The sequence below is a fragment of the Gigantopelta aegis genome, chromosome 15 (genome assembly GCF_016097555.1).
Source record: "Gigantopelta aegis isolate Gae_Host chromosome 15, Gae_host_genome, whole genome shotgun sequence".
Classification (NCBI taxonomy): Eukaryota; Metazoa; Mollusca; class Gastropoda; order Neomphalida; family Peltospiridae; genus Gigantopelta; species Gigantopelta aegis.
The window spans coordinates 30,595,084-30,618,596 of record NC_054713.1 but is presented as its reverse complement, the minus strand read 5'-3'; the positions used below and the strand labels follow the sequence as shown (position 1 = coordinate 30,618,596).

Sequence of the window (23,513 nt, the reverse complement as noted above, 5' to 3'; positions counted from 1 at the left end):
GGGATGGAGCGGGTGTATGGGATGTAGAACAGTGCTGGAGCAGGTGTATGGGATGGAGCGGGTGTATGGGATGTAGAACAGTGCTGGAGCAGGTGTATGGGATGGAGCGGGTGTATGGGATGTAGAACAGTGCTGGAGCAGGTGTATGGGATGGAGCGGGTGTATGGGATGTAGAACAGTGCTGGAGTGGGCGTATGGGATGTAGAACAGTGCTGGAGCGGGTGTATGGGATGTAGAACAGTGCTGGAGCGGGTGTATGGGATGGTGCGGGTGTATGGGATGTAGAAGTGCTGGAGCGGGTGTATGGGATGTAGAACAGTGCTGGAGCGGGTGTATGGGATGGAGCGGGTGTATGGGATGTAGAACAGTGCTGGAGCGGGTGTATGGGATGTAGAACAGTGCTGGAGCGGGTGTATGGGTTGGAGCGGGTGTATGGGATGTAGAACAGTGCTGGAGCGGGCATATGGGATGTAGAACAGTGCTGGAGTGGGTGTATGGGATGTAGAACAGTGCTGGAGCGGGTGTATGGGATTTAGAACACTGCTGGAGCGGGTGTATGGGATGTAGAACAGTGCTGGAGCAGGTGTATGGGATGTAGAACAGTGCTGGAGCAGGTGTATGGGATGGAGCGGGTGTATGGGATGTAGAACAGTGCTGGAGCGGGTGTATGGGATGTAGAACAGTGCTGGAGCGGGTGTATGGGATGTAGAACAGTGCTGGAGCGGGTGTATGGGATGTAGAACAGTGCTGGAGCAGGTGTATGGGATGGAGCGGGTGTATGGGATGTAGAACAGTGCTGGAGCAGGTGTATGGGATGGAGCGGGTGTATGGGATGTAGAACAGTGCTGGAGCAGGTGTATGGGATGGAGCGGGTGTATGGGATGTAGAACAGTGCTGGAGCGGGTGTATGGGATGTAGAACAGTGCTGGAGCAGGTGTATGGGATGTAGAACAGTGCTGGAGCGGGTGTATGGGATGTAGAACAGTGCTGGAGCAGGTGTATGGGATGTAGAACAGTGCTGGAGCGGGTGTATGGGATGTAGAACAGTGCTGGAGCAGATGTATGGGATGGAGCGGGTGTATGGGATGTAGAACAGTGCTGGAGCGGGTGTATGGGATGTAGAACAGTGCTGGAGCGGGTGTATGGGATGGAGCGGGTGTATGGGATGTAGAACAGTGCTGGAGCAGGTGTATGGGATGGAGCGGGTGTATGGGATGTAGAACAGTGCTGGAGCAGGTGTATGGGATGGAGCGGGTGTATGGGATGTAGAACAGTGCTGGAGCAGGTGTATGGGATGGAGCGGGTGTATGGGATGTAGAACAGTGCTGGAGCAGGTGTATGGGATGGGAGCGGGTGTATGGGATGTAGAACAGTGCTGGAGCAGGTGTATGGGATGGAGCGGGTGTATGGGATGTAGAACAGTGCTGGAGCAGGTGTATGGGATGGAGCGGGTGTATGGGATGTAGAACAGTGCTGGAGCGGGTGTATGGGATGTAGAACAGTGCTGGAGCAGGGTGTATGGGATGGAGTGCGGAGTGTATGGGATGTAGAACAGTGCTGGAGCAGATGTATGGGATGGAGCGGGTGTATGGGATGTAGAACAGTGCTGGAGCGGGTGTATGGGATGTAGAACAGTGCTGGAGCGGGTGTATGGGATGGAGCGGGTGTATGGGATGTAGAACAGTGCTGGAGCAGGTGTATGGGATGGAGCGGGTGTATGGGATGTAGAACAGTGCTGGAGCAGGTGTATGGGATGGAGCGGGTGTATGGGATGTAGAACAGTGCTGGAGCAGGTGTATGGGATGGAGCGGGTGTATGGGATGTAGAACAGTGCTGGAGTGGGCGTATGGGATGTAGAACAGTGCTGGAGCGGGTGTATGGGATGTAGAACAGTGCTGGAGCGGGTGTATGGGATGGTGCGGGTGTATGGGATGTAGAACAGTGCTGGAGCACTCATACAAGGCTCAGGTACACTGGCTTGTAGGATCAATTGTGCTCGATGGTGTCAACTACCGGTGGCTTTTTTATCAATATGCCCACAGACCCCCTTAAGCCTAAACGACCCCCCCCCCCCCCCCCCCAATCCTGGCTAAGGGCCTGCAAGCATCATACCATAAAGTCTCTTACATAATATGAAATATGTACGACTCTTCCCTCAAATGTTCATAAACTGTTTTATTGTAATATTTGATGTCACTGATTAAGTATCTAGATATTATGAATGACCAATTTTATGAAGCTAGTCCTCGAAATTCACAACAGCTATCAGCAGTGCTGATGCAAAAAGCTGAACATTGCAAATTTGATCAGCAAAGAGGTGGGGGTTTTACCATTATAGAGTATTGCCGTCGGCAGATGATCTGAATTTCGAGGACTGAAGCTATTTAATTTTATTAATCAGCGTGTTCAGTATTTTTAAAAATATGAGCTGTTTGAGGTAAGTAGGTGGCTGTATTTACACTGAATGCAATGAGGTTTATAATTGCAAGCAGGAAAAATAGGCAGTGGTCAAAGGAAAAATAGACAGAAAGTCAAAGACTGCCACCTACTGTAATGAACACACCAATATATAAACGTGTATGTACATGTATATTTAAATAATCTGTACTATACACTTAAAGGGACATTCCCCGAGTTTGCTGCAATTTTTAAGATGTTATCGACTAATAAGACTTTTTGACGATTGTAATTACATATCAAATATATTTTCCTGCATAACATATTAGTGGCTGTATATTAAACATGTTTCTGATCGTTCTAATATTTGTACTAATGTAAATTTAATTTCCTAAAATGCTTTTTCATACGGACAAAATTATTTGAAGACAAAATCCACTTTGTGGACTTCTTACTAATATTAAGACGACCAGAAACACATTGAATATACAGACACTAATATCCTAAACAAGAAAATATATTTAATATGCAAGTTTAATCGTAGAAATATTTTATTAGTTGGAAATATTTTACAATGCAGTAAACTCGGGACTGTCCCTTTAAATAAAAATATATTGTATATTGTAGACTGCAGCTTTAGAGCAGATATATGTATATTGTGATAATTGAAAAGGACCATAGAAAAGTATTTGTTTGTTGTGATAGGAAAAGAATGCTGTTTGCGATGATCAAATAAAATATATATTATAGTTTACATGTTAATTTTTATTTTGTGAGTGTACTTATGTGCATTTATTTAAACAAAACCTTTAATGCCTTAATTTTCAAGGTGGAGCTTTAATTATGTTATCAGTGGAAATTGATAATATTCTAATAAAATTATAATCGATTATGAAATCCATGTGCCAGTAATCAGGGGTGGGAACTGGTGAACTGTAAAAGAAGAAAAAAGAAAAGGAAATCTAGAGGGGTCCCGGAAATTCTTTAAATCCTAGGTTAAAATTTGTGCCATTAGACACATTTTGGAGGAAAGGACGATTAAAATGTGAGGAAGCACAATGTTCCATGAGAGGAAAACAGCCGATCAGAGGAGAATTCCCACCCCTGCCATATAACTGGGTCTTGCCAACTGGTCCACTTAGGCAGCCGGAAAGCTTCAACACAACCAGCAGAGACCACCATTTATTAATCAAATGCCATCATTTGACAATTGTCGGTCATGGAGAAAACCCCTTTCCAATAGCAGTGATTGGCATGTTCACTTTAATACAGGACAGCACATACCATGGCCTCAGATAGGCCAGTCATGAGGCACTGGCTGGGATGGGACAATAAAATTTCAACGAATTGTACACCAGCACAATGATAAATTGAAAGATAATCAAGGCAGATTTAGATTTAATTTTTGCTGTGCACTAGCACAACCAATGTGTTTAAAACGGGTACAAACACTCATGCCATTGCAATTTAATGTACTGTATCATAATGCATCTGTTCAGTTACAATATAAATAAATAATGTCCTTGTAACTTTAACGGACTACAAGCAGAACTGGCCATGTCCAAAATCATGGATTTAAAAAATATACATTGGTTTATAAAATAAAATAAAAAGACTTTAATGTGTAACACCACCATTAAAGCACTTTAATTAATCATCAGCTATTGGATGTCAAACATTTCGTAATTTTGAGATATAGTCTGAGGAAACCTAACATTTTTTCCCCATTAGTACCAAGGGATATTTTATATGCACCATCCCAGAAAGGATAGCACATACCACGACCAGATATATAACAGTTGAACAAGAAATAGCCCAATGGGTATACCAACTGGGATTGATCCCAAGCCAACTATGCATCAAGCAAGCACTTTTATAAGACAATACTAAAATACTTATTTGTTATTCAATATAATTTTTCATTGGTCCTCCAGATACTGACAAAGAAAAAAACCCCTAAATACTGGGACTTTTCAAAATAACAAGTTTTCGATATTTGATCTCAATCAAGCGTATGTGCAGGAAATTGAGGGGTGGGTCTATATTGTGGACAGTGAAGTAGAGCTCTCCTGGAAAATATACCAAAATAAAATTCCCTTTGGGCAAACCTGAACATCCCCCCCACCCCCACCTGTTGATAGCTTTATAATCACTCCCAAGACGTACAATGTAGTGGTGCACTTTCTAAGATTATTTGGGGGTTAGTTTAATTTCCCCAACATTTTGAGAAGTGCAACATTCCATACATGGCGAGTATTCATGCAATGATATTTGGGGATAAAATGCAGTCAATCAGATGTAGACAAGGAGAAGGATGTTGGGAGTACCCCGGTAAAATCCATTGTTTATTGGTTTACAGTAGGCAACATTATAGACCATGGTCAATTCTATACCTTTGTGGAGGATACCATATAGATAATACACAATTTTAAATGTACTATTCATTGAAAATTTAACTTTTTGAATGTACTGGCTATACTTAATTACATACCATAAATATTTGTAACTAAGCCTTCCTCAAATAAGAGGCTAGGCGTCGATGGGATGGTTAGGGGGGTGGGTGGGGGGTGGTGGGGTGTGAAAGTGTTAAAAAAAAAAAAAAAGCAAGAAAAAAGCCCCGTTTTTCTATAAAGGCTCTATTCTGTTATTATAGATGTCGGGTTAACGACCAATTATATATCTTTTCGGTTGCACATCAAAAGCTTACCACCACATGGCGAGAACAGTAAAGGAGAAGTGTTTTTAATTTCCAAGCGAGATTTAGGTTTCCACAAGTACAAATCAATTATTCATTAGAATAAGGCTGTTACACTTTTGCAAACATAAAAATAGAACTTTTTGAGCGCCACAAATAAAAGCTAGGCTTCTATGGAAAGATTTGTGGCAATTTCTATTCTTAATGCAAATATTCATCCATATGCTTACATTCGACACCCAATAGCTGATCAAATGTTTAACTGATACATCCCTATACTATCCGAATACTGGAGATGCCAACTTACTTCCTAGAAAAATGCTAAAAACTAATGCAATCACTGTCCACAAAAAAACAAAGCACATCAACAGGGAAATGTAATTTATTACATAATATAAATTTACATTATAGCAAATTACAATCAAGGAGCCTTCTTGTCAAAGATAGCAACACAGTATAATCTTCATCCAGAAGATGCAAAACATCTTGCACACCAGCTCCAAATATACACCCCAACACGTTGTTTAGATTTACCGTCAGATTACACATTTGAAGCAAATGTCTGCACTCGGGATAACGTAAGAAATGTGTGAATTTCCTTTCCAATCTTTCATGCAACTAACTTCTTATGCATCAATTCACAATGTCTCAAATAGTTTCGTCTGAGGGCGCAGTGATAAATCTCAACTGTTTTCACCGATTTTTATTTTTTTTTTGGTTAAATTATACTCTTATAAGCTTATAAATGTTTTAACAATTACTATTTCATTTTAAGTTTTTAAAAATTACTGCAGTTTTTAACAGTCTATTGTTCTTTTAGAGATGTTGTTTAAAGTAAATTTTTGTACTGCTTTTTTAAGCCTGCTTAACTACTTCTATAACCTGTTTTCACCAGTGCAATGATAAACAACTGCAGATTGCTGGTCATTTATTAGTTTCCAATTTTTAGAACAATTTCGAGAATCATCGTGGAAAATAAAAGAAACACTTGTGTGGTGAGGGTCAATAGGTGCTGTATTAAGAGATATTTTATTGTTTTTCCAGAGAATGATTATGAAAACAAGCACTGCCATCAGCAACAAATATCTGCAAATATGGTTACGTCACATGTAGTACATTCCAATACCACCAAAAGCTGTCCACATTTCATGATCACAAATGCAGTGTCCTGTTGTGAGAAGAAGAAAAGTACTAAAAATTATTAACCCTGGCACCATCTTTAAGAAGCAAGTCCATGATGTGAAGGCTTCGCCATGGCAACATCTCGGCATCACCAAGGCAACGCCCAAGAGACCATGGCTCAAGTTGCATTGTTGGTATCAGTCAGCAGAAGCCTTTTTTACGCTAATTATTTGCTCCTTGTCAATAGCCTTTAAAACCGTCACCTGTGAAGAATAATAAAGTAAGCCATTCAGTATGTTTATAAAAAGCACATACATTAATTAATTGGTGTATTCAAGTGGGAGGTGGTTATTATCAGTAACTTTTTTTAAGTCGCAAACGCTAGTTTCAACCCATATAAAAATTAACAAAACGTTTGGTCAGTTTTAACAAACCTGGGCCCCGTTCCATGAAGCTATCTTGGCACTACTATCGCCGTAAATACCTACCATCACGACCTTAACTTTTTTCTATGATCGACAGCCCGTTCAACGACGCGGCATAGTTTACTATCGTCGTAAATTACTGTCAAAATTTTCAATAGGTACAAGGCAGTTGTAAGCCACCAACGTAGCTGTCAAATGGCAGTTAAATGATGATTTTGTCATTTTCTAAGAAGGATACTAACTTTTTGTATAAAAATGGATCTAATATATACCAAATACCGTTTATAAAACTTGGGTTCTATGAAAAAACATTCTAGGCCATAGACTTTCACACGAAAATACGGGAGATAACTCTCATGTCTTATGCATGTGACAATTATCGCTTAGCAAATACATTGACAAAGTTACTTCATGGAGGTCCGATACCAATGAATACATCTAAGATGTTCCAAAAAGTCTGTAACCAATTCATTATTTAACTAATTCGTACTTCTTTGTAAAGAATATTTTAATCATTAAGGGGGCACTTATGACTACCGTACGGCTGCTTTGTGGAATGGCTATAAAGTTTACGGTGCTAGTTGTAAAATTCACCGCAAGTCACTACAATTAACCTTAGCTACAATTCGTTTGTGGAACGGGGCCCTGTACACATCTGGATAAAGTTACAAGAGTGAAACTAGTGCATTTTGTGGACGTACAAACAGTAGGAATGTTACTCTTCTTAAACTAGTCTCAACTTGGTCTGGCCGAGACACCTTGTATTTTGACGTCTGGATCTGTATCTCTGCATTTTCAATATATACTAATTGCGCTCATATCTTTAGATATAGTTTCTTCTGTAAACACCAACAATAATAACCACCATCCTATTTTGATGGATATACATCTTTCCCATTGTTTATTAAGAAAAATAAATTAAAATATGGCTAGCAGAGGCTTCAGCTGCCAGTCTGGCAATGTAAAAATATAGCACGTGTTCCATGTCATCTGTTGCCAGATCTGTAGTTTGCGCCAGCACAGACATGTTGTGCGTTTCATTTTCTACTGGTACCATACCGCCCCCATCCCTGATCCAGCTTCGGTGTGTTTTGGGCCTCAGGCGGCAAAGAACAGTTAACCGTTTCTCAGTTGTATGCATTATGCATGCAATGTAATGCTTTTATTGCCATAAAAGCATTACAATACTAGTCGCATGACTAAATAACTGCATGCATTATGTTTGAAATGAAATGCTGTAATACTAGGGAGACAAATACCAGTTAATTAACTAATTCTAACTGGAACCAGTTCAGGAATTGTGCTTCTAGACAACCATCGGATTTACAGATTTAAGAATTACACATTTTATTAAAATTTCATTTCTGGGTGTTTCATTTTTGCATGGTTATGTCAGGGGCGGAAGCAATATTTTTAAATTTCAAATTCCATGATTTTCAAAATTTTCCATTATGCTAATTACAGTGCATTGGGGAGGGGGAAGAAAGCTAATTAAAAGTCAAAAATACTCACCAGTAGAGTTTCGTTACCAGATTCAAAGCGCTTTTTTATTTCATCGCCTATGTCGTTTTCTGGTAGTTTCAAGTCCTCGCGTTCTTTGCCATTTTCATCCATCAGTGTGCAAAATCCCTCCTCAATATTGTTTAACTAAAAAACAACACAAAATTCAGTGGACTTAGTCTTGCAAAATGTTTAGTTTATTGGCATCTCCTTAGCTCAAACCTAACCATTCCTCACAAAATGTGGTAGCCCACAAAATCATGGGTACAGCAATACCATAATTAAATCTATTCTGCATTAGGACTAAAATGTACTGGTGCTTATGGGTCCAGTTGAAAAACAAACATTGAACATTGTGACAAAAACACAGTGTGCTGGTACAAACCACAGATCTGTTAACAGACGACATAAAACAAGCACTTTATTTTCACACTGCCGATACAGATAGCTGCACAATGTTCAAACTTTACTTTTTAATAACGAAAAAGGTATACATGAATTAATATGGGTTTATTGTTATCAGTTATTATGAGTCACGATAAGGCATAATGCATGTGCGCTCCCCTCCACTTGCTTTGAAACTTTTAGTAGAACATCAAATTGATCACATTGCATTAAAAAAAACCCCACCTTTTTATTTGAAACTTCATGAGATTGCTCGCCTAAGATCGACAACAATAAATATAGCATATCCAAGGGTAATTGTTTGATATGATATACTTGACAAAAGGTAATTTTTTATTTCTTTCATCTTTTAAAACTTAATATTCTGTGCAGGAGCATGAAAAAATACCGACCTGTTAACAGCGTTGTCTGTGAGTTATAGAAATTTGAAAAGGGTCAAGGTTAGTAGACCAGTTTTTATTTTAATGTTGCAAAGCATAGTAATAATATAGCTAGTTTTGAATTTGAACGATTTCAGTTTTCCAATGACACCAGTTTGAGTCTCCTTACAATAACCATACACTGGGTACATGACACTTCCATTTTAAGAATGCTGGAAAAATTCCAACGCAAAATTGCTACTGAAATTTATTTTGTTTGAACATTACTAATGCACCTGAATGTGTTTGAAGAAAATCTTGCGATTAAAAAAATCGTACCTTTTACAAAATATGGATTTCAGGTGAAATTACGGTAAGCTATGCTATATTTTATTGCATACGAAGCCAAAACAAGGACGCGAAAAGTGACTATCATCGACCTTAGTACCACTTCAGGAGTGGTCTTCGACTCGCATTGAATTTTGTTAATGTAGAATTATTAGACTAGCAGCTGCATTCTCACCTGGTATTCTTGACGTTTAATGACTGGAACATCCATGTTGTGAGTCGATGGACACATATCTTCATACTTTTTGTCATTGAAAATGTTAATTCCAACAAGATGAACCTATCAAATCAAAAATGTTTAGTAAATATACATGAATAATGCTTATAAAAAGCAACAGGAAATATGCATCGCCTTATTTCTTCTTACTGCAAATATGAACTGTATATCCAATATATTTCTAATCAGCATGTTTATAGTACAGGACACAATATTTCACCAGCACCGTTATTCTGTTCGCATGTCAGTTATGCAACTTTAAAATCACGTGAACTGCCAATTGGTTACGTGGTGAACAACTAATTTCTAAAATTAGTAGTACCCTATCAAAGTCAAATTGAAAATCAGGTTTTTAAAAAATACATTTCAACCACCAATGTAGCATAGAACCATAGTTCAAGTGTTTTACAATTAGGTAGGTCCAACTGATTGGTTACTAGGAACTAGATTCATGTAACCGATTGTTCGGTTATGCCAAGTAAAACTCACGTGAACAGACTTCCAGCTACCTAAGATTTAGAAATATTGTCCACAATAGTAGCTCAAATTATAAAATTTGTTTCTAATTTTCATTATTATTCATACTTACCTAGTGCTAGCACAACAAATATGCTATTCAACCTAAGTCATACCTACACACTGCAGAATTCTCTCCCTTGCCGGATATGCGCAATGCTATCCTTGCACGGGCTACCTGTAACTTCATTCTCGGTTCAAAGTCCACCCACCGAGGGAAATCCTCATAGGGGTGGGTGGGTGGGTGGGAGGTATAGTTTGTTGTGCTAGCACTAGGTAAGTATGAATAATAATGAAAATTAGAAACAAATTTTCTAATAGTCTTATTCAACTTACTGTGCTAGCACAACAAATATGCTATAACGGACGTGCAATGACACCGTTAGAGCACGTGAATTCAACATTAATGGGAGAAGGTAAGAAAATAGAGGATTTACCGTACCCAAAAAGCTCCTTTGAAGTAATGACATGGAGATAGGTCGAACCACGACATATGGTAACAAGGAGTCAAAAAACTTTTGGGAATAAAAAGGGGCTTCCCAAAAGAAGAACTCATCCCCATGAAAGGGAGGAAAAACATCTCCCCAGGGAGAGGAAACGGTAGACAACACTACAAAAAACCCCATCCCTCAGAAAAGGGTGGAGTGTTAACATGTCCGAAGCGTGAATCGATGGCAGTCGGACGGAAAAGAGGTCGACCCCTTTCCGTTGCCCTGCGCACAAACACGACGTGTTGAGCCGCAACACTGCCTCCATCTCCAAACAGTTGATATGAAGCTTCCTCTCGGAGAGATTCCATACCCCTGAAATGTGTTGATCCAACAGATGCGCCCCGTACCCGTGCAGCGACACATCCGTGAACAGGATCAGATCCGGACCCAGAGGCACTATCATGTCCCAATTTTGACCGTCCCACCGTGGGGACAAATGCCACTGGAGTGGTCGTTTGAATCGTCTGAACCGCATGATCAATGAGGCCAGAGATTCGAGGTGGCCCAACACCACATGGAGAGATTGTACCGTAGTACTTTGCTCCCCCATCAAACGTCGTGCCGACATTTGGAAATTGTGGATATGCGCATCGGTGGGACGAACCGACGCTACAACAAACTCGAAGACCACTCCGAGATATGTGAAAATGTGAGACAGCGTTAACTCCGATTTCACCCAAATGGGAATAAAACCCAATTGGAGGATCGTGTCCAAAACCAACCCAACATTGGTCTGACACTCCTGGTGCGACGAAGCTGGGATCAACCAATCGTCCAAATAGGTATGCATTCGAACCCCAAACAAATGAACATGACCTACCACCGCTTTTACCACACGTGTAAAAGCATGGGGACTTGTCGCCAAACCGAACGGGAGCACACGAAACTCGTACGCCTTCCCGTCGAACAGGAAGCGCAGAAACTTCCAAAACGCCGTGTGCACCGGGACATGGAGGTATGCGTCTTTCAGATCAATCGACGCAGCCCAATCCCCAATTTGAAGCAGGTTCCGGACCGAATGAACCGTTTCCATTTTCATGGAAGGAACATCGACGTAGACGTTCAGTGGCTTCAAATTTAGGATTGGTCTCCATTCCCCATTTTTCTTCCGGGCGAAGAAAAGATGAGAATAAAATCCCGGAATGTCCAGACTGACTCTCTGGATGGCCCCTTTGTCGAGAAACTCGGCAATCATACTCTCCACTAAAACGCGCCGATCCGCGGACGGTAACGGCGGCATTCTCGGAGTGGAAGTAAGAGGAGGGCTCGAAGAAAAGGGTATTTTGTAACCGTGTCGAACAACCGACAGAACCCAGGGGTCGAAATGGCGGAGCCTGCCCCCCACGGGTATGGTTGCTAACGGTACCTCCGAAAGCAACTGCCGATCGTTCACGTACCCTCATCCCAACCGCTTACCACCCGTAGGCGCAACGCCTTTGGTGGACTGAGGACGGAACGCAGTACGACGTTTGCGTCCTCGCTTAGCGGAAGACGGGTTGTTACCTGGTTGCCTCCTAGTGTCAGGAACCCTAGGGATCTGAGCCGACTGTAAAAAAGCAGCCTTTTTCACAGGAGGCGGCTTGAACCCCGAAAACGTGGACCGACGTTTACCAGAGGTTGAGGGTCGAGTGTTCGGGACTGGTCGCGACAAATCCTTGTCTAGGACAATATTAAAATCGGGACCGAAAAGTAAATTTTCCCGTACCGAACGTGTACGAAAAAACGTCTTCGCAACGTTCGACACACTCAAACCTGCCAGGTAATGGTCACGCCGTAACAAAAGACTGTTCGCAAACAATCGGCCAGATAACTGAGCGATATGCTTAGAGGCTTTTAACACAGCCTCCAAACAGCCTTTTGCCATCGCGGGAAGGCTCTCGACAGCCTTATCCAAGCCAAATAGGAACGTACCTAAATGGTTATTAACCTGGAACATCGACTTAGCCAGCCGTTCGAACGATTCCAGATCCGCGATTGGCAATGACACATGCGGCGATGGGGAACAAGCGGCTCGGACACTAGCGGGAACGACCGCCGGATGTTCGAGAAAATCTGCCCCCAACGTCTCATAGGAGTCGGCACGAAAATGCGCGCTCCCGTTAATCATTATACTTGCCTTAGCATGACCATGTTTTCCAGTTTTAGAGGTAGTCATTTCAACAATCTTGCATGGGTTTCCTTTAATCATGACGTGTCCATTTTTCCGTAGGGCCGAGCACTGTTGTGGAAATGTCAAAGATTCTGCAGAGATGGCATTCTCAAACTCTTCTTCATGGTCAGACATCCTGAGGGGGTGCTGTTTTCTGGAAAAAAGATATCACAATATAAAGTTTGTTTTGTTTAACATCACTACTAAAGCACATTGATTTATATTAATTATCAGCTATTGGATGTGAAACATTTGATAATTTCGACATTCTTATTAAAGAAACCTGTTAGTTTTTAACAAGGGATCTTTTGTGTGTACCATCCCAGACAGGATAGCACATACCATGGCCATTGATATATACATCATCGTGCACTGGCTAAACGTGAAATAGTCCAATGGGTCCACCAATCAATCCTAAACTGACCGCACATAAAGCAAGTATTTTACGACGGGGGTTCGTCCTGTCCTACATATCACAATATATACAGTTGTTAGTTTTGCAGCATGCAACAATTTGGAAGGCCAGTTCTTGTAAAAAAAATGTTTAATCAAGACTTGCTATTTTTATGGTGGTATCTGTGTACAACGGTCTCAGATACTAATCCAGTATTTTGTGCAATGTAATCAAAACTGGAATGTTTTTAGTCATTGAATGATGCAATGCATCATTGTTAAATTAATTTATTTTAATAGCAGGCCGTCAAGTGAGGCGGTGGGTCAAAAAAAAAAGGAAAATAGGAATTTTTGTTGCCGGGAAAAATAGGGTTAAAACAGGGGTTCTAGAATATTTTTAAAATTCACTTGCCATAGGGCCAGTGGATTTGAAAATTCACTGGCCATGGTGAAAAATTCACTTGCCCAATTTTAACTGTTGATAAAACAAAAAAACAGTACTGAGATCATGTTTAATCAATTTGTCAATTTACACAACAGATAGGCTCATTGGGCATGCTTTATGGTTTGTTTAGAAACATATGCAAATAATTTTCATCAGTTTAGAATAAAGTTACCGTACCTATTAAAATTTTAAAATAATTGTTTCCACTAAAACCACCTAAGTTATAAAAATAATCCATGTTACCGAGATATTACAACAATTAACAGCATTATTCATTTACTTATGAATGGGAACTTACCCCCCACCCACCCCATCAAAAAACAAAAAGAAACAATTAAGAACCTTTATTAACATAAAGTGTACATGTATTGCAGTCGTAGCGTTGTAGATGGGGTTTTTGTTGTTGTTTATCGTTTTTTTACCACTTGCCATCGGGATTGCATAAAGTAACTTTTACTGGCCCGAATCTAAAAAACACTGGCCTCAGGCCACCGTATTCTAGAAGGCCTGGTTAAAATAGGAATTTTGTATGAAAGTAAATGTCTCAAAATAGAGAATATTGCTGGGGTCAAGTGAGTGAGCCATCTTAAAAAACTAAATATGGAAATAGAAAACCATTGAAAAGATAATAATACAGGAAAATAAGACGATGTGTATATCATAGGAATAAAATAGGCACTTATTTTGTTTTAAGATGGCCTCCCAACACCCCTTTATAGCCATCCCGATCCACCACTTTTTATTCAGACAATGCAGTGGTTGAATTGGTTCTTTGGAGTAAGACTTTTAAAAAGCAACACAATGGAGTATTCATTTTATGCTATTGAATAATACAAGTTACAAGATCAAATTTTAACTCTGAAATGACAGGGGTGTTGACTAAAAAACCCACAAGGCATTGCTGACCCGGTGACACCATCAAAAACAGCAGCAATGGCAGTGTGTGTGTGTGTATGTGATTGAATGTGGGTATGGACACTTATTTTTTAAATTAGTTTTCTCTTGGTAGATCAACTGGATAACATAGCTGGATTTAGTAGCTGTGTGCTAACTGAATTGGTAGAAATATGTCAAATAATTATGATACTGTAGGTGTGCACATTTAATAGAACACTTGTTACGGTAAGCAAAGCACAACCTGCAAATGAGCACTGAAGTCCTACTTCCTTAGACACCATGCACCAGTATATCAGAGGTAACCCTAACAGCTTCAGCTTTATTTAACGTTGTTTAAAGGAGACATTAACCTATCATAGCCATCCTCTTCAATGGTTTTTATACATTTCAAAACAGTTAATGACCATGTTATAAACTGAAAGTAGGTAACCAGAGGAAAATTCAGTTTTATGATCAACTGGCTACATTGTGTAGCAGTTGTATTAATGGTTATGAGAAGTATTGTACTGCATTGGTGATATATAATAGTATCATCCGAGATCGAAGCTGTTAGTTTTTAATGGCCTTCTCACTCCCCCTAAACATTGAATGACTTAGTATGCCTAATTTGAAAAAGGATCATGGTCAATTACAGATCAGTCCAATTACTGCAATGTGTTTGCTGAAAACTTTAAATAATAGCATACGTGTATTAAATTAAATCAATAGATTTTACACATCTAGGAAGCAGCATCACATGCAGACCACCACCAGAACCTATACATGTTTAAAGCAAGAAATGATTAGTATGTAGCTCAATGCATAGTTAACCATCACACAAGGTAACAACTATCCACCAACTAGCAAGCTAAACTGAGCATTTATCAGGCTTCACTGGAGCAACTGCATGCAAGCTAACTCGAAAGCACCATTACCTGCAGATAATGAACTAAAGAAATAATTAGTATGTAGCTCAAAGTCACTAGGCCTTGACTGAAAGGGTTGCCATATCCTTTCAACCTTCTAGGAGCATTCAACAAGATCAGATATTAACAAAAAACTGAAACATATCCATAAATTATAAATAAGGACGACTTTATATTGCTTTGTGAAAATTAGCAACTGGAAGCCTGTAACCATGCATTCCATCTGCATATTCAGATTTCAATGACTATGCCAGATATCACAATATGCCTCATAGCAAATCATCTGGAGTAAATGGCGTGAAGAGAAAAAACTACGGTGTCGCTAAAAAAAACATTAAAAAAATATGAAACAGGTCAAAAGTGCAAAAAGAGAAGAAGAAAAAAGGAATTTTCATCAAAAAGAGGGCTAAATAGGGACTAATAAAAAAAAAAAAAGGAATAAATAGGAAAAAGGATACTTGACGGCCTGTAATAGACATAATTGCAAAGATATCAACACATTAAATTGATTTTGGGAGGGGGCCACAAAATGCCTGAATAAATCCCCCCAAAATGCCTGAATAAATCCCCAGGTCTTGCAAAATATCCTTTATCAGCCCTCTTGATCTTAACTCTACATGATAATGATATACCCAAAATGTCAGCTCAATATCTTGAGGCATTGCCCCCAAAAATGTCTGGAAACCCATGTGGGACAGACAGTGTTCGAGATTAACGATATCCCAGGGATACTAGAATTTAATTTTGGATACCAGACTTCAAGAACCCAGTATCCCACCAGGATGCCATATAATGATGATTTTTTTTTTTTAATCCTGCGTTTTTAGTTTTCACTAAAACATTGAAAGTCATTTACTTGTAAGTTAAGTAAAAGTATTTTTGAGCTTGTACCCAGTCTAATGCTATGCCATAACAATATCCGCCCACCCACCCCCTAACTTGTACCCAGTCTAATGCTACACTGGAGCAACAGCGGCGTAGCAATAGACTGGGAACCGCCAAGTCGCTATTGTTTTTGTTGGATGTTTTCTCCCTTCAAATTTTATCTGAGGTATTGATTCCACATCTGCAGAAAATTGATACAGGTAGGTTTATCATTAGTAATGTCAGAAACACTTATAGATTACTGCTAAATATTAATTTATGTCAATATTACTCAAAAATTTATGCAGCAAATCTGTTTGATTGCGAATATCACAAATGCCACGATTTTGCGGCGTAGCAATAGACTGGGAATGAGAACATTGTCATCCAAGTTTGTTACGATATTATTTATGAATTTCATTTAAGTGGGATACTAAATTCTCAGGTGGGATACCAGATTTGGAAAAGTTAGTATCCAACTGGGATACTGCCCAAATTTTTAAATCTTTAACACTGACAGACCACAAACAATTTACACACAGACAGACATTTTTTGTATTTTTGGACATTACAAACATGGATGATGATGAGATGAATGGTGAAGCCACAGTATTTCCATTTCGGTATGGGACTACTTGACAGGCCCGTGCTCCATGCTGGCTGTTAGTTGAGCTATCTCGGTATCACCCGAGCCCGGGGTACACGGAACCTGCAGTGCATGCCGGGTAATCATCACCCATGTGGGATCATACACTCGGGACACACCCCCATATTCGCACCCGTGAAGTGGGTGAAACTGTATGTGGCCTTACACCTACCCATTGAGCCTAACGGTGCACTCACTCTGGGTTGGAGCCGGTACTGGCATGAAAAATTCCACATTGCCTCAGGTGGGATACAAACCCAGTACCTACCAGCCAGAAGTCCGATGGCACAACCACTATACCACTGAGGCCGTCAGTTCTAATATTTTCTAAGTTCATAGGCACATGTATTTAACTGTCAAAAATGTATAAATCATTATGAATATTTAACTTTGTAACTCTACATGATAAAGCTATAAGCACAAAATTTAAGCTCAATTTCAAACATTGCAGTTGACTGGTAGGGGACTAAATAAAATAAAAATGTTTTCCTTCACTTATGAGTAAAATCCAGTTTGAACTATACACAAAGAAAAAAGTTAAGCACCCCCATGAAATTTCTGACTGACAAATGGAAAAAAAAAATTGGCATGCAATTACTGACGTAATGAAGTCATGGCAATATATGTGAAAGGCAAGAACATCATTCTGACAATAGGAAAACACAAACAATTGTCAGCTGAGGTGAATTTTTAATCACAATATGGTCGCAACCTCACCAGTCGTGTTTTCACCCCCAAAAATACCAGTTATATAAGTATGGATCTACAGAGTCCATACGACATTTGCAGATAGTCAATTCTGGGTAAAAAGTTAAGTTCGGTTACCTAGACGGTCAGTCCAAACGTTCAGTACTTTGTGTACCCTCCACGTGCTCGGATGACCACCTCAAGCCTGCTCCTCACCCTCCCAGTCAAGTGTCGGATCTTCTGACGAAGCAGCAGCAACAGCCACTCCCGATGCAAAGCAGCTTCCAGTTCTCTCAGATTCTGTACAGGGGGGTGGGGTCCAGTTTCTGTATACGACGGCCAAGAATGTCCCAAATGTGCTCCAGGGGATTCAGATCGGGGCTCATGGCGGGCCAAGGCAAAGTCGTCACAGCGTTGTTCTGGAGATGCGCCGTCACAGCCCGGGAACGATGAGGCCTGGCAGTCATCCATGTACTGAGGCCTTGTAGCGAGTGGGTGGTTGTCGAAATGTGGCACGACAACTGGTTCCAGGACCTGACAGATGTACTGGTCACCTGTCAAATTGCCCTTAACGGTGACCAGGTCCAGCTTGCAGTCATGGGAGATGCACCCCCAAATCATTACCGAGCCTCCTCCGTATGGGACAGTTGGTTGGATGTTCTTGGGTGCATAAGCCATATTTTTTCCCCGCCTCCAAACCCTCATTCGCCCATCTGTGACGTGGAGCAGGAACCGGCTTTCATCGGACCAATGAATCCTTCTCCATGTTCTCAGATTCCACGCTCGCCGTGTTAGATACCATGCCAAACGTAAGCTGTTGTGTAGTTCTGACAGTAAGGGACGCTTGATGACTCGTCTGGACGTCCAATCCCAACAGTTTGAGGCAGTTCCTCACGTTTCAGCGCTGTGCTTGTTGCAAACGGTAGATGCCGTACCAGCCGCCCCAGTGCTACGTCTTCACGGTTTGATGTCACACGAGGTCTACCTGACCATAGCAAATCCTTCAGAGAGTTGGTTACGGCATGTTTCCTGACGAGTCTGCTAATTACTGTATAGTGATACCCCAGATGACGGCTGATGGCTTTGAACGTCATTCCTGCGTTACGCATGCCGATTATTTGTGATCTTTGATCCACTGATATTCTCTGATTCATCGTCACTGATAATGATCGAACAGTGCAAGACGGCCACGTTAAATACCCAATTTGGGCACGCACCCATACTGCACTTTGGAAAAGTCATGGGTGGCATGTTGCATGTGCACGCGACGATGAGATGTGACACCATTGTCATGCTTGCACGATCTTATCCTGTCAGAATCGTCATTGCAATTTCAGTTGCAATGCATGCCAATATTATATAAGTAATCATATCTGGGGGTGCTTAACTTTTTTCTTTGTGTATACTATGTAAACAGAAAAACACTGGCTCCTGTGATCTTTATAAACAAACATGTTGAAGGTGCTGAAAAATGTGGTCGCAATACATCCATCCAAAGTGGGGGTTTTGTCCATGGATTAGCAGTGAGGGATCTTTTATATGCACCATCCCACAGACAGGGTAGTACATACCAAGGCCTTTGATATACCAGTTGTGGTATACTGGCTGGAACGAAAAATAGCCCAAAATGCCCACTGACAGGGATCGATCCCACACTGACCGTACATCGAGCAAACGCTGTACCACTATACTATACTCTTCAAAAGAAGAAACGCAAAACCACATTGTCGTAACATTTGGAGAATTGATTTAATTATTGAATGGCGAGTTCGATAATTACCAAATGTTGCAGGATTGTTCACAATTCACTCTAGTCCATTGTGAGTAAGTGATAGGACACACCACCAATGTCAAGGTCATCTGGAGTCAATACCGGGTGTGGCCTCCGCGTGTGTTGACAACTGCCTGGCACCGCCTGCCTATTGAAGCAACCAGAGTACGGATGACGTCCCGGTGGATGGTGGCCCACTCGGCCTGCAAGGCTGCTGCCAGCTCGGGCAGGGTCTGGTTGTCGCTGTCGGAGGCGTCGGTCCAACTCGTCCCATAGATGCTCAATTGGGTTCAAATCCGGTGATGTCGATGGCCAAGGAAGGACATTAATGTTGTTGTTCTGTAGGAAAGCCGTTGTGAGGCGTGCTGTGTGAGGCCTGGCGTTGTCATGTTGGAACACTGCGTTGGCGTTGGCCATAACTGGAACGATGTGTGGCCGGAGGATCTGGTCAATGTAGCCCTGTGCATTCAGGTTGCCCTGCACGTGGACCAGGTCAGTTCTGCCAGTGTGTGAGATGGCTGCCCACACCATGACACTACCCCCGCCGAATCTGTCCACTTCCTGCACGCAGTTTGCCGCATAATGTTCACCACGACGCCTATACACGCGACATCTTCCATCATGACGTCGGAGCAGAAATCGGGACTCGTCACTGAACCACACCTGTCTCCATCGCAGTCGAGGCCATTGTCGATGAATCTGGCACCACTGCAGTCGGAGTCGACGGTGTTGTGGTGTTAAGATGACACCTCGAACTGGACGTCTGGCACGAATTCCTACCTCACGTAGGCGGTTCCGTACGGTCTGGTCGGATATCCTGCGCAAACCTGGTATTGCTGCGGCTGTGGAGGTGGCAGTAGTCAATCGTTCCCGAAGGTGGCGTACCCGGATGTAGCGGTCCTGCCCGGGGGTAGTGACCCGTGGTCGACCGGATCTAGGGAGGTCACGTGTTGATCCATGTTGCTGGTAACGGTCCCACAGTCTGGAGATGGTGCTTGGGGACACATGGAATGCCCTGGCAATGGCCGTTCTGGATTCGCCTGCGTCTAGTCGGCCGATGGCATTGTTTCTCTGCGGTTCACTGAGACGTGGCATGTCCTGGATTGTCAACTGTCGGCCAGATACAGAGGCCAGGCAAGCGAACACCCTGCACTTTTATACTGTCGGTGTTCATGTTGCACGTGCAGACAACGCACGTGGCTGCGTTTTTGCGAATATTCACATTTTGGAACTTTATTGTACAGTAGCTGCGTTTTATCGAATGTAACCGTGGAACTGTGTTTGGGACATGCAATGACCTTATATTCACAAAGCATGAACCGGTAGGAAACATAAAATCGGAGTTATAACCCATTTGTACCCTTTTGAGTTTCTTTTTTTGAAGAGTATACATCTCACCCCATGACCTGCAGGGCTTCCCTAGTATGTACCACACCTGTGGAAGTACCACACTATAGCAGCGCCATTGGAAGTGCTGATATTTGTGCCCTCTGTGGTACAGAGGAAGTTGTGGTTGACAAAATTTTAAAATTGTTTTGCCAGTTTGTCTTCAGTGCAAAGGTTAAGGCAAAACACCCATTGTGCTAAGGCCATATGGGAGTACACAGAAGTAGTCCATGGACCGTAATCTTTTGTTTATGGATTTCATGTAAATAACATTCCAATGATCTTGTCAGGGTTTCTACCAGACATTTTTGGGTATGGCACTATAGAACTGAATGCAACCAGCCTCCCCCAGAAAGAAAATGGGTTAAGTTTTGTTCCAAACGTACAGCACTGATGGTGCATATATAAAAGATGCCTAGCTACTAATGAAAAAATGTAGCATGTTTTTTCAATTGTGCTCTAGTGGTGTCATTAAACACAATACTGTATTTAATACAGACTAGTTGTCCAATGACAAAGTTGCAACTGTCTAAATGTCCATCTAGATACCGGATGGTTTGTGCAGGGTGCACATTGTCAATACTTTTTTGCAGGGCAAGTTGCTTCCATTTATTTAGCAAATCTGAAATGGCTGGGAAATGTTTGATGGTTGTCGTTGGAAGATTTATTTTGTTAATGACGCAAGTACTTCAATTGAGATTTATTGAGTACGGTAGGTTAATACAATTTTGGTTTGCGTGTCCATTTGTTGCACTATTTCGGTTGTGAAACAGTTGAAACATGGTGCCGTAAGTTTTGAATACCAGCTACATATAGGGTAATGTAACCATTTACGGACGTAAAAAGAACCACACTTTCTACGTTCGTCAGGACTACCTGACGAAGGGTATTTTGGCCACACTTACATCAAACACATTTACAAATGATGTATATGCTTGAATGTAGTCAATTTTGGGGTTAGCTGGTAATATTTTCTTGGGGGCTGGGGTAGACGAGGGACATTCATTGAATCATGAGAACGGTAGGACTTTTCTTTGGCACCATCACGTATAAAGAACATTATAAATACTTATAATAAAGAGTTTGGGTTAGTGACAGTGCCAAAGTAAAGTCCTTCCCAGCCTTTGGTCTTTTTATTTGGTTTAGTTGAAACAACTTTTTGGACTGCATAAAAAATAAAACGGATTTTAAAAATCTTCATTTTATTACTTTTGAGCCCAACAACCTATTTACAACCGTTTAATAAAACCAATACAAGATATTTAAGTGAACGTTTACGGTTTAATAATGATCGCATTTTTATAGTATTATTATTATTTAATGTTATTTCTTTGAACACGCTTTTATAAACATTTAAAACGGTGCCTTCCATCTTGAAAGATGGCGACTGCCACCATGTGGTATACGATCTACGTTTATTATAATTAATATCGGCGTGTTTAAAAACAAATTGACTTGAAACAATAACTCATAATAAAGTATGCAATGTCATGAACGATCGAAAATAGCTATTTAGTAAATATATTCACAACAATATCCGTATCTGTCGACAAGTGTTTTGTACTCACGTGTAAGTTTTCCAACACCTCGTCTGAAAAGATAACACCGAGCATGCGCATCACGTTTCACAGCAATTGTGCTCAGAGGGGTAAGACAATTGCTCCAGTATGTTTTTAAAAACATGGGTATTCTCCCTTGTTGCTAACATTGGTCTAAATAAATGGTTCGGTCGAGCACTCTAATTTTGTTTGGACTTAAATTTTTGTAGCACATTTTGGTTTTCGGTCTTTGACCTAACTACTAAATTCGTATTCCAAATTCCGCCCACCTCAAACTTACCCTCCCCCCCCCCCTGGCCCGGACCATATTAATCGGACTTTAAACTTTTGGACCTTCGTTCAAAATTTTATGTCGAAATTACTTATTCTTTTTTACAAAAATATCATTAAATAGTCCGATCCTCTCTTCTTTCTCTTATTTATTTTTGGACTGTCCTTCTAAAATGCTCCAAATTATATAAATATTCGGCCGAGCAGTCAATTCAATTATTTTTGGCTTGTAACTTTTTTCTTTCTAAGTTTAATCCTACTAACTTCTTTTACTAATTGCTATTTTCTAAAGTCTGTCCATTTTCACATCACCCCCACCCCACCGCATCCCAATTAGGCGTGTTATCTATCTATCTATCTAATTTCTTTTTGACCGCCCGATCTAATCTAGCGACCAAATTTAATGAGTAGAATTTTCTTTATTAATTATATTAATTAGAGATGCGCATCGAAATTTTAAAGGCCCACTATTTAATTTTTGGATGTAAATTTCAAAATGATCCACTTAATTTTGTTCTGTCCCGGAGTAAGTCACTGGATATCCAGAGACAGACCCCGGGACGGACATGCTCGAAACTCTAGTGGTATATGAGCATGTTAAAATTATTCGCACTCGCACTCGCGGGTGGGGTGGTGCTAGGCAGAGTATCTGCACACCTACGTGCCCAGACAATGGACATGGAACATATAAAACCAATAACTTTTTAAAACAAAATTCAGAGAAGCCTAGAGCTTTTTTTTTAACCAAAACTCAAATGTAGCTAGACAGGTAAAAATTCTTCCCCTCTATTCAGGGCCGGATTTAGACCTGGGGGGGGGGGCACTTCAGGTTCTGGGGTTCCTCTGGCGGGGTGGGGGGTGGGGGGTGTCAGTTGCCCCCTTTGCCCCCTTATAAATTCGGCACCGCCACTATTGTACAGCCCAGAACACAAATCGTTCGCCAATTCTGTTATGAAATGTCCAACCATAGGCAAAATGAACGTACCAGACACTCTACCACAACACCAACTTCAACTAACACATATTACATGTATATAATATTCATTACAATCATTACCATTACTAT

General features: G+C 41.0%; 2 protein-coding genes across 2 annotated transcripts; both read right to left on the bottom strand.

The window, feature by feature from the left end:
- Positions 1-5,458: 5,458 nt before the first annotated feature.
- LOC121389978 (eukaryotic translation initiation factor 5A-1-like) lies at positions 5,459-22,313 on the bottom strand. Its single transcript, XM_041521668.1, has 5 exons — positions 22,187-22,313; positions 12,592-12,778; positions 9,427-9,531; positions 8,152-8,286; positions 5,459-6,477 (listed from the first exon to the last, which is right to left on the bottom strand). The coding sequence occupies exons 2-5, from the start codon at positions 12,757-12,759 to the stop codon at positions 6,412-6,414; spliced, it is 474 nt and encodes a 157-aa protein (XP_041377602.1). The 5' UTR covers positions 12,760-12,778; positions 22,187-22,313; the 3' UTR covers positions 5,459-6,411.
- On the bottom strand, positions 17,621-18,139 carry LOC121389762. Its single transcript, XM_041521410.1, has one exon. The coding sequence runs from the start codon at positions 18,137-18,139 to the stop codon at positions 17,621-17,623; it is 519 nt and encodes a 172-aa protein (XP_041377344.1).
- Positions 22,314-23,513: the final 1,200 nt, after the last annotated feature.